The sequence below is a fragment of the Cervus canadensis genome, chromosome 30 (genome assembly GCF_019320065.1).
Source record: "Cervus canadensis isolate Bull #8, Minnesota chromosome 30, ASM1932006v1, whole genome shotgun sequence".
Lineage (NCBI taxonomy): Eukaryota > Metazoa > Chordata > Mammalia > Artiodactyla > Cervidae > Cervus > Cervus canadensis.
The window spans coordinates 12,657,710-12,670,259 of NC_057415.1; the positions used below are offsets into that span (position 1 = coordinate 12,657,710).

The following is a 12,550-nucleotide window of genomic DNA, read 5'->3' on the forward strand; positions in this document are numbered from 1 at the left end:
GGAGCTTCTTCTCAGTCCAGCCATTGAGCTGGTCATCGTTGGAAGCTGTATACAGTGGACGTTTTGTAGCACATCACAATCCGATCATGGTTGTTGCACAGAGTAAAAGGAGATAACACTTAAGAATGCTAATTTTTTTTAATTTTTGGTCAGCTCCTGAGGCACCCACTTATCGAGCTTTTTCACCTTCCCAATATGCTTCAAATGCAAACCACCGTAGAATGGTCGACGTTGAGTTCTTCAGCAACTTCTGTAGTTGTAAGAGAATCAGCTTCGATGATGCTGTCAGTTGCTAGTTGTCAACTTCCAATGGCCAGCCACTGTGCTTCTCAGCTTCAAGGCTCGCATCTCCTTTGCCAAACTTCTTGAACCACCACTGCACTGTACATCTGTTATCAGTTCATGGGCCAACTGCGTTGTCGATGTTGCAAATTGTCTCCTCTGCTTTACCACCCATTTTGAACTCAAATAAGAAAATAGCTCAAATTTGCTTTTGTCTTAACATCACTTCCCTAGTCTAAAATACATATAAAATAAACATCAAGTATAAGTCATTAGCAAAAAAATGCAAAGTGAGTAGTGAGCACTAAAATGATGTATAACATAACCACATTTATTTAAGAATATTTTCTAGTATCAGCAAATCTCAACAGCATCAGTTCAGTTCAGTCGCTCAGTCATGTCTGACTCTTGGCGACCCCATGGGCTGCAGCAGGCCAGGCTTCCTTGTCCATCACCAGTTCCCGGAGTTTACTCACTCATGTCCATTGAGTCAGTGATGCCATCCAACCATCTCATTCTCTGTCGTCCTCTTCTCCTCCTGCCTTCAGTCGTGCCCAGCATCAGTGTCTTTTCAAATGAGTCAGCTCTTGCATCAGGTGGCCAAAGTATTGGAATTTCACTTTCAGCATCAGTCCTTCCAGTGACTGTTCAGGACTGATTTCCTTTAGGATGGACTGGTTGGATCTCCTTGCAGTCCAAGGGACTCTCAAGAGTCTTCTCCAACACCACAGTTCAAAACATCAAATCTTCCGTGCTCAGCTTTCTTTATGGTCCAACTCTCACATCCATACATGACTACTGGAAAAACCATAGCTTTGAGGAGACGGACCTTTGTTGGCAAAGTAATATCTCCGCTTTTTAATATGCTGTTGAACTTTAAACAGCGAAGTTCAACAATGCAAAACCGCAATTACTTTTCCACCAAGCTAATATATGTACCACATGTTCTTTATCCATTTATCTGTCAGTAAGCATGTAGGCTGTTTCCATATCTTGGCTATTGTGACTGTTGCTGCTGTGAATAAAGGGCTGTGTGTATCTTTGAATTAAAGTATTGTCTGGATATATCCCAGGAGTGGGATTGCTGGGTCATAGGGTAATTCTGTTTTTAGTTTTCTCAGGAAGCTCCATATGTTTTGCACATTTATGTATTTATATACCAACTTTATATACTAGGACTTCGCTGGTGGCTCAGAGGTTAAAGCGTCTGCCCGCAATGCGGGAGACCCGGATTCGATCCCTGGGTCAGGAAGATCCCCTGGAGAAGGAAATGGCAACCCACTCTAGTATTCTTGCCTGGAGAATCCCATGGATGGAGGAGCCTGGTAGGCTACAGTCTACGGGGTCACAAAGAGTCAGACACGACTGAGCGACTTCACTTTCACTTTTCACTTTCATACCAACTTTCTTACATACTTGCTTACCATGCTTACATACCAATTTACATTCCCACCAACAGTGCAAGAAGGTTCCCTTTGTTTTATAGCCTCTATAGCATTTGTTGTTTGTAGAGTTTTTAATGATGGCCATTCTGATTGGTGTGAGGTGGTATCTTGTAGTTTTCATTTGAAATTCACTAATTAGCAGTGTTGAGCATCTTTTTCATGTGCCTATTGGCCATTTGTATTTCTTCTTTGTAGAAATGTTTAAGTAGGTCTTCTGCCCATTTTTCAGTTGGATGGTTTCTGTTGTTGTTGAGATGTATGAGCTATTTGTATTTTGGAAATTAAGCCCTTGTTGGTTGCATCATTTGCAAATATTATTTCCCATTCAGTAGGTTGTCTTTTTATTTTGTTGATGTTTTGTTTCATTTTGTTTATGGTTTCCTTTGCTGTGCAAAAGCTTGTAAGTTTGATTGGATCCCATTTGTTTATTTTTCTTAATATCTTACTGCTGCTGCTTTTCTGAGAGAAATGATGTAGTGTAACAAGGTAGATCTCTTTTATTTTCCTAGTAATCTATTGGCTTAGACTAAGCACATTAGAAAGTGAATACCTTGATGGCCAGTCATACTGTCTTTTAGGTTCTTCATTTTTCATATCTCAATTAAAGATATACTAACTTTTCAGGTGGAGAAGGCAATGGCAACCCACTCCAGTACTCTTGCCCGGAAAATCCCATGAACGGAGGAGCCTGGTAGGCTGCAGTCCATTGGGTCGCTATGGGTTAGACACAACTGAGCGACTTCACTTTCACTTTTCACTTTCACACATTGGAGAAGGAAATGGCAACCCACTCCAGTGTTCTTGCCTTGAGAATCCCAGGGACGGGGGAGCCTGGTGGGCTGCTGTCTATGGGGTCGCACAGGGTCGGACACGACTGAAGTGACTTAGCAGCAGTAGCAGCAACTTTTCAGGCCATACTGTATCACAACTAATAAGCCACTAATATCAGACCATCAGAATTTCTTTTTTTTTTCTTTCTTATGTAATTGCCAAAACTTTGGGCATTATAGATGGTGATGTGCCAGATTTTTAGACTTTCAAGATGTAAAGAAAATGAAAAATACGTGAAAGTTACATTTGGTAATGATTATTCCAAACATATCTTTCTAAGTGTTAAATGAAGAAGGCAAAGTGAAATCTATTGCTGATCAGTTGATCTCTTTTTTTCCCAAAATGTTCTAATGTGCAGATTTTTTGAAGGAAGAATGAAAAACAGCTTTTCTTTTAATTCTTTTGTTGTCCCATAGTGCATGTAAAATGATTTGAGTGACAAGTACATGGAAGAAATTTTATGTTGAAGGAGGATTATTTAATTGAAATAGAAGTGATAGCAAGTTGTGGAGACTAAATACCTAGAATAGGGTAGTTATTTGAAGTATTCAATGCTATAATGATTTTTGTACCATTGTGGGAATCTAGTTAAGCTTATTGGTTCAAATATAATTTGTAGAGTTATTTTTTTTATTGCAGGTTTGGTCTTTTTGAAGCCATGTCTGCCATTGAAATGATGGATCCCAAGATGGATGCTGGCATGATTGGAAACCAAGTTAATCGAAAAGTTCTCAATTTTGAACAAGCTATCAAGGTTGTTACCATTGTACCTTTTGTGTTTTCTTTTATTATTTGTTATTCATGTGTTAAAACATTTTGATTAATAATGGAAATCAAACTTAGTGTATCAAATTTTCTTAAATGCATCTCGGGTATGTAAACAAGTTAGTTATCTGTGTGAAAATTTTAACAAAGTTAAAAGTTTGTTCTAAATTTGTGTATGCATGCATTTTTTTAAATTAATATTTGAAAGTGTTTTGAGTATACATACCAAGGTAATTGGCTTAAGGATTAAATTTTAAGTATAAATATATTAAGTAAAATGCTTGTGGTAGTGAACTAGAAATTTACTCAATGAGAATTAATTTAGAAGTTCATTCATAGTTGCCTCAGAGCTTAATTTTGCATATTTTGTGAAGAAAGATTTGTTAAATAAGTGGAAACCATTAAAAAATTGAGATATATCAGTTTAAGGAAAATTTAAATTTTTTCTTTATAGTTTCAGTTCGTTAAAATGCTTCATATTTATTAATGTTCAAAACTAATTTTAACTGTGATTTTAAAATATTTGTTAGTTTGACTCATTTTTTTATAAAGGCCTTTATTTCAAATTAGGCTTTTATTTTTAGTATTGAAGACATATTAAGATACATTATTTTTAAGAATACAGAGTTAATTTGGCCCCTTGGTTTTATCAGATGATGAGATAGAGTTTTCTTAGAATTTATGCTTTAAAATATTTATTGTACATAGTAACCATACATTTTTAAAAAGCTTATATGTCATATTTCCCCTTTCTTTTAGGATGGCACCATAAAAATTAAAGACCTCACCTTGCCTGAATTGATAGGGATAATGGATACATGCTTTTGCTGTTTGGTAAGAGTTAAGATAGCACTGTTTGTTAATTTTAGAACTGTGGCTTACTTGAATTTCAGTTTGAAAGTATATATACCATCACTGAATATGAAATATATATAATTCTTGGCCTAGTAAGATGTATGTAAGATTATTAGGCTAAGTTATGCTATAGGAAGCAGCTATTTTACTTTTCATCTGGGTGATTTTAGGTTCTCATTTTCTGGAAGGATATTTTCTTTCCAAGAAAGATAATAATACACAGCCATTATCCAAAGTGCCTTTTCTATTCTCATGGTACTCAGGAAAACAAATCTGTAATTGAAAGGTTCTGTAAATAAGCATGAAATTTAACCAAAGAGAGTTTTGGATTGGCTTTGAAGAAATTTTTTTCCTAATCTAGTGAAAATTGAAGTAAACTGGCCATTTTACACTCTGAGGAAAATTTTTTAGTTATTTCTGTATGTACGCTGAATAGGTTGTCTTGCCGAGACTGTGGTGTAATTGTGGGAAACTCTCTTTTGTGCTGCTGTTCCCCCCCGCCCCACCCCCCACTTTCTGAGTCTCCCTTTCTTTTTTAAGCTTGGTATTAAATTAAATCATTGTCTTTAGACATAATGTAAAATTTCTTCATTTGTGTGTCTGGTGAAATATTCATTGATTATCAATGTGTATGAAGTATTTCTGTTAAGTGTTTATGTGTGTATTTTTTACTTTGGTCTTTTACATCAGCTCTGTGAGCGGTCTGGTATCACTCTTACCTGTTTGCCTACTATTTGCCTAGGGTTATGTTGCTAGCTAGGGGCATAGCGAGAATCCTGATCCTCCTTCCTCCAAAGCTCTTTCCCTCAGAAATATTTTTATTACTCTTTGGCCATTTGTAATTGTAGTGGAATAGGATTAAAGGGGGCAAGATGGAGGATTTGTGTCAAAGTTGAGGAACAATTCTATGAGAGTATTGGGGCTGTATCTAAGTTTGGACTTTAATAGGCAGACAGTTTTTAGTCTGGAGAGTCTTCTGCATGCTAGTAATACAAAATATGCATCTTAATTAGAGCAATTTTCATGTGCACTTCTCATTTTGTAATGTAATTTTGCTCTGTTGCAGAATTCTTGGACTAAGTATAAATTATAACAATAAGCATGGGCAAATTATTTATGCTATTTCTTTATATGTAAGATGAGAACACCACCTTCCTCAAAGTGTTAGGGGAAAAAATGAGATAAGATACATGCAAAATACCTAGCATAGTACTCAAATATCATAAATTACTCAGTTTTGGTTTCAGTTCTTCTGGCTTCTAGCCCAGGGTACTTGGCCCATGGTAGTTACTCAGTAGAAGAGTGTTGCATGATTATTTTTGTGCTTTAGAATGATCCTTCTTATTGGGAGTATTGAAGTAGAGGTGGGAGCAGGAAAACAGTTGGCCAGTTTCTTGTGGTAATCTAGGTGTGATATGAATCTCTTGACTGGATTAGATAGTAGTTGGGATGAAAAAGAAGAGTTGAATGAGTGGCTAAGAACCTGGTTGGCTCTAAAATTGTGAATTCCTTAATTTCATGGGTTTTTATTTACTATGTTATAATAGAATTAATAGTGTTTGGATGTGAAGTAAGGAGGCACTCTAATTTCATTAATATCTAAATATTTTGCAAACAGTTATTTAATAAAAGAATGCTTTCCATATCTATAACTTTTGGGTAATCATATTTTTAATTCTTGAAAGACTTTGGTCAGTGAAAGTGAATTCAGACTCTTCTGATCTTCCTTTTAATCTTCTTTTAAATCTTGTGATTAATCATATTTATTTGGGCCTGTGTCTGGCCTTGGACTGTTGAATCAAACTTTTCAGACTTGTGCATTCTTTTATTTCTTTATAGATAACGTGGTTAGAAGGCCATTCCTTGGCACAGACAGTATTTACGTGCCTTTACATTCATAATCCAGATTTTATAGAAGATCCTGCCATGAAAGCTTTTGCTCTGGGTATCTTGAAAATCTGTGACATTGCAAGGGAAAAAGTCAATAAAGCTGCTGTTTTTGAAGAGGTAAGATTTTGTTATTTAAGAATTCCTGAAAGTCATTGGCCACCTCATCTTAATATATATTCTCTTAGTACCATTCATTGAGTATTTATTATGTACAGAGGTACTCTGGATATTGTGAGGATTCACAAAGAAAATAGAAGAGATAAGCTTGTCCCTTAAGTCTCTTATAAATTATAACATAAAAATTAATTTCAGTCTTTGGAGGAAAGGAAGACAAAAGTTATGAAGAATAGTTTAGAGTATAAACTTTTTTTTCCACTTAGTACCTCAAACTGACAAAGTGTTTTACATTTTAGTCATAGAAAGATTTTTCCATTTATCATTAAAAAAAATGATTATAGACACTGTATTTTAAGGGGAGATGTGATAGCATTTGAAACTAAGTTATTTCTGTTTCTTTCATTTGTTGAAACTGTTAACTTTCTTTTTTACACTGTTACTGATCCAGAATAAATATCTTAGGCTCCAGCAATGATTCAGTGTAAAGCTTTTCTAAATGTATATTATATATGGGAGAATAATAGCTAAGTATACACCTAATGTGAGTTCCACATTTAAATGTGTGGCTTATGAGTTGTTTATGAAGTACTGGGTATTTCTTAAACACTCATTGGTTATTTAGCTATATATTTGAATTGATACAGGTAGAAAATCTTACCCATTTGGATGGAATTTTTTAAAAGATTAGTTTGAGTTAAAAAATGAGAAGAGACACACAAATTGTTTTAAGTATTCCCAAAAGGACATTAAAAATCAGTGGGACAGAGAAAGGGTGTTTTTACCAAATAGTTCTAGAATAATTGGTTGGCACCCTTGAAACTTACTTTATCAGCGTTTTATATCTGCCTTAGTCCGTTTGTGTTGCCATAACAGAATACCATAACCTGGGGTGGCTTATGCACAGTTATTTATTTCTCATAGTTCTGGAGGCTGAGAAGTCTAGGATCAAGGCATCAGCAGATCTGGTGCCTGGTGAGGGCCTGCTTCTTGGTTCGTCTTTTCACTGTGGCCTCACATGGCAGAAGGAGGGATGGGGAGTTCTCCAGAGTCTCTTTTATAAGGACACTAATCCCATTTATGAGGGCCCACCCTCATGGACCTTCTAAAGGTTCCATCTCCCAGCACTGTCACATTGGAGGTTAGGTTTCAACATATAAATTTTGAGGGGACACAGTCAGTCTGTTGCAGTTGGTTGATATGTCTTAAGTCTCAGTCTGTAGGTTCCCTCTTTTTTTAGTTTTTTAAGCCTTGCAACTCGTTGTTAAAGAACTCTTCCAAAGGTTCCACCTCCAATTGCTATCACATTGGGCATTAGAACTTCACATATGAATTTGGGAGTGGGAGGGGGACACAAACATTCAGTTTATAACAACATCAAAGTAAATTGTAGAGAGATAAAATGTTTTAGATATAAAAAAGTTGCTTAAAAATCAGAAGGCAGTTTATAGAAATAAAATGGCCATTAAGTGTAAGATGTTTAACCTCATTTTAGAAATGCAGATTAAAACTGTGAGATACCATTTTTTTTACCTTTAATAGGCACTGACATGCTGCGGGGGGGCAGTGTATGGCAGGGGGGATATGAATAGTCATTGTTTTCCTTTTCTTTTAACTTTTAAAAATTTTAGTTTATTTGGAAATGTTTTCCAAATAACAGCAGTTAACAGTGACAGCACCAAGAGCACCCAGATTCAGCTGCTCTTAACCTATCATGTCATTTTTCACTTTTTCTCTCATGTATGTATGTATATATGTATCTTTCTGAACCATTGGCGAGTAAGCTATGTACATTTTGATCTCTGAGACACGTCAATATGGACCTCATAAGGAAAAGGACACGCTCATACACAACTACAGCACAGTGATCAACCTCAGCAAATCTATGATACCAGTCCACTACCTACCCATGTTCTCTGTCAGTTGACTTAGTAACATCCTTAGTGTTTTTCCCCTACAGTGTGGGATCCAGTCTAGGATCATGTCCTGCGTCTAGCTGCATATCTCTTTAGTGTCCTTTAATTTACAGCAGTTCTTCATTCTTTGTCTCTAATGACATCGGTATTTTTGGAAAACAGCCCTCTTCTGCTTTCCCTTACTTAATAGAATGTTCCTTACTTGGGGCTTGTCTACTCTTTCCTCATGATTAGATTTATATTATGCAGTCCTGGCTGGAATGTGACATGAGTAATACTGTGTCCTTTGTATGGTTTCATATCTGAGACATAGAGTGTCCGTCTGTCCCTCAGTGGTGATGTGACTCTATCACCCCTTCAAGGTGCTTTCTGATTACCGTATGGTTACTTTAAAAAAAAATTATTTTATTGATGTATAGTTTATTTACATTGCTGTGTCAATTTTTGCTACACATCATAGTGATGCAGTTATATAGTTATCCATGTATATGCATATTCTTTTTCATGCTCTTTTCCTTTATGGTTTATCACAGGATATTGAATATAGTTCCCTGTGCTAAACAGTAGGATTTTGTTGTTTATTCTGTATATAATAGTTTGCGTCTGCTAATCCCACACTCCCAGTCCATCCCTCCTCTGTCCTCCTTGGCAACCATGAGACTGTTTTCTATGTCTGTGAGTCTGTTTCTCTTTCATATATAAGTTCATTTCTGTCATATCTTAGATTCCACATATAAGTGGCATCATTTGGTATTTGTTTTTTCTGATTTAAATCCTTCACTTGCTTAGATAATCTCTAGGTCCGTGCATGTTGTTGCAAATGGTATTTCATTCTTTTTTTTGGCTGAGTAGTATTCCATTGTGCATATATGTGTGTGTGTCTGTGTATATATATACATATACACACACAACATCTTTATCCATTCGTCTGTCAATGGATATTTATGTTTCCGTGTCTTGGCCATTGTAAAGAGTGCTGCAGTGAGCATTGGGGTGCCTGTGTGTTTTGAATTACAGTTTTGCCCAGATATATGACCAGGAGTAGGATTCCAGGATCATATGACAACTCTACTTGTAGTTTTTTTGAGAAGCCTCCGTACTGTTTTCCATAGTGCCTGCACCAGTTCACATTTCATGGTTACTGTTTTTAACCTTGCGTACATAGTAAGCAATATGTAGGGAAACTCTTTAAGATCATATAAATATCCTGCTTATTAAAAATCTTTCCATATATATGTAGTATCCATTCACGGTACTTGCTTGGACTAATCTTAGTGTGTTGACTTCAAAATGATGATTCTGAATTCCAACACTCTTTCCACATTTATTAGTTAGGACAGGATTCTACTATAAACAAAGATTCATGCATTTTTGACGGGAGTGTAAATTCTACAACTTTTTAAAAGAGTAGTTTGGTACTATCTATGATTTAAAGGCTTGTCTTGTTTCATCAGTTTCAGTTTTAGGAATTTAGCCTATAAATATATTCAAGCTTATCCCCAAAGATCTATGTTCAAGGACATTAGTTGTAGTGTTTGTAGTAACTAAAGTCTGGGAACTAGTGTCCATCAGTACAAGACATTAAATGACACTACCCTCATGCTGCCAAGTAAGTGTTTTGCACCCTTTACAAAGGAGGGGGTAGGCTTGCTTATACAAATTAGATCTCTAAATTAATGTAAAAATATAAGTTTGGTATAGAAGGGCATGTGTAACTTGCTACCATTTTTGCTCTTTTTGTAAAAAGAGATAGGTAGTTAAATCATCATACACAAGAAGATAACTAAGGTATTGAGGATCAGAGTATAAACTTTTTTGTAATTTTTATTATACACCTGTGTTACTTTCTAAGTAAACAAAAAAAATTTTATAATATTTTTTAGTTCAAATTTCTGCGTACTCTCTGGATGAAGGACTTACTAAGAGATAAAAGAAATCCTAAAGAAAAGGATTACTAGGAAAAAAGCTGATAGAAAAAATTCTTAGGAAAAATACAGAAAAAAAAATCAGTTTTTGTGTATTAAAATCCCATTCAAATAAAGATGAGAGTAAAACCCACATGAATAAATGGCAGTAAAATAAATAGCTTATTCATAGAGGAAGGTTATCAAATGATCATAATATTTAAAAAATTCAGGCTAAAAAAAAAATTCAGGCTCAGTGTAATCCAAGAAAATCTAAGTAATAATTAGTTCACTTTTCATCTACACAGTATTTAAAATAAGAATATATATATTTTTTTTACTAGTGAGAGTATGCATTAACATAGCTGCTTTGGAAAACAATTTAGCAGTGTATATATCAATAGTTTTAAACTTATTGATACCATTTAAACTAGTTAGTTCACCTTTAGAACTCAGCCTTAAAGAAATTAATAGGCATAGGGACGGTTAATGTCCAAATACATTAATCAGAGTTTTTAATAGTGAAAATTGGTATTGATCAAAATACTACCATTAGGGTTATGGTTGAAATAAATTGTGCTTAACTGTATCTCATATAATAATGATTATGTGTAATGAATATATAGAGATGACAGTATTTAATATCATGGGAAAATGCATACTTTAAAAGGTTAAGAAGGCAGCACACAGTGTAACCAATTATGTAAAACTAGAACTGGAGAAAGTTAGTTCCTAGTCTGGAAAGATATTTTTCTTGTTTTGCTAAACTTTTCAGATAATCCAGATGAATTTGTCTCAGTTTGGTAATTTAAAAATGTTGATTGCCTAGTAAAATCCTTTAGAGGCCTGGTAATGAATAAATATGAATGACTTAAAATCAACAAATAATTTGTTTGAAATGGATGCTTCTGAAGTCCCTAATGATTATGTATTATGTCTCTGCTTTGTTTTTACTCCTGAACTGGAGACGTTCTCATTTGCCCAAAGAAGTTTCTTTTAATATGTTGCTCACGTGCAAAATGGGAACCACAGTTCCTCTATCAAATGGCTTTTCTGCTGTCTTGCAAAATGATGTCTTTAGTGTTATCTTTGATTACTTTTTTTTTTTTTTTAACCTCCTACATCCAGATTCTTTTACCTTGCAAATGTCTTGAATCTGGGCACTATTTTTTCTTCTCTATAGCCCACAAAGTGTATAATGAAAAATTGTAGTGCTCTCCTCTTTCCTTATCCATTCATAATAATCAGTTCTTTTAGCTTTTTCCTACAGTTTCCATATTTCTGTATAATAGGCTAATATTCTAGTTTCTAGGTTTAAGAATTTATCAACCTTTAGGTAGCATAGAGCATCAAATTTTTAGTGTATACTTAGCATTTATATGCTAAGGATTCGTAAGGATTCGTATACATCCCTCACTCCAAATAATAATTCAGTTTATGGTTAAATCATTCACTACAGAAATTATTGTGACTGTATAAATATTAATGACAGATGAGCCAGAGTAGTGTATGCTTTTTTAATCATACAAATTTTTTTTTCTTAAAGGCAGTAATTACTATTTCTTTTGAGTTTGCTTAGTTTTCTGTGTACTTCTCCTTAATTCCTTTCCCATTATTATTAAACTATCAGATAATCTGTATATTTCATCATGTATATATGCAGCTATACATACATCCAGTAATGTATAATTTTTTTTTTAATATTCTTGAACTTCTTTGTTTTCTAGCTAGGTCATTTGCTTTATAGGCCTGGAGCTGTCATCCCAGGTTTCTCTGCATTGTTCTCCTAGGAATTCCATTTCCCTGTCTTTTTGTTAGATCCCTAGTTACCTGGGTCTCATGCCCGTATTGTTTGTAGTTTATGACCTTGCTTGTTCAGTGCCTCCAGTTTCTTTGGGGAGACAGGGAGGGAGTTTTTCTTTGAGACCTTGTATGTCTGAAAATGTTTTCCTTACCCTTTCACCTGGTCAACGGTTTGGCTATAATAGACTTCTAGGCTGGAAAATAATTTTCCTCTGAATTTTGAAGGCATTGTTCCACTGATTTGTAATCCCATTGTTACCATCCTGATGCTTGACTCCTGTTTTCTCTTGGAATCATTTAGATTTATCTTTTTAGTGACCATACCTTAGACTTAGTCTTTGTCACCCCTTATGATCTTTGAAGCTTGAAGCATGCTACCACCTCTGTTTGTAGATTATTTGTGTTCTGATTCCTATGGTTCTTCACTCCTACTTGGAATAATGGAATGGATGGAAGTGCCTTTTACCAATGTGGTAAACACTATGAAAGTTCATATTTATACATGTACAATTTGAGAATCCTATTTGATGTCCAAGTAGAGATAAGAGTATAAGCTTCATCCAGAGGCTGTGTTTGTAGCTCTGTAATACAACCTGAGACTTAAAAGACCCAGTCCTGTGAAGCATACAGTTCCTCTGAGTTCTTTGAGACTACGATATTTGTTTGTACTTCATTCTCTCTGTAAGTTTAGTGTTTGACATAAATTGCATGCTTACTGACATTTTTGTTGAGTCTGGAAATTTCT

The 12,550-nt window shown here is 34.9% G+C and overlaps 1 protein-coding gene across 5 annotated transcripts in view; it reads left to right on the plus strand.

The window, feature by feature from the left end:
* NAA35 (N-alpha-acetyltransferase 35, NatC auxiliary subunit) overlaps positions 1-12,550 on the plus strand; it is a 94,208-nt gene that overhangs the window by 19,057 nt on the left and 62,601 nt on the right. For all 5 annotated transcript variants that reach the window (XM_043453117.1, XM_043453118.1, XM_043453120.1 and 2 more), the window contains 3 exons: positions 3,198-3,312; positions 4,083-4,157; positions 6,018-6,185. In XM_043453117.1, coding sequence (XP_043309052.1) covers positions 3,198-3,312; positions 4,083-4,157; positions 6,018-6,185 — 358 coding nt within the window. The remainder of the gene's footprint in view (positions 1-3,197; positions 3,313-4,082; positions 4,158-6,017; positions 6,186-12,550) is intronic.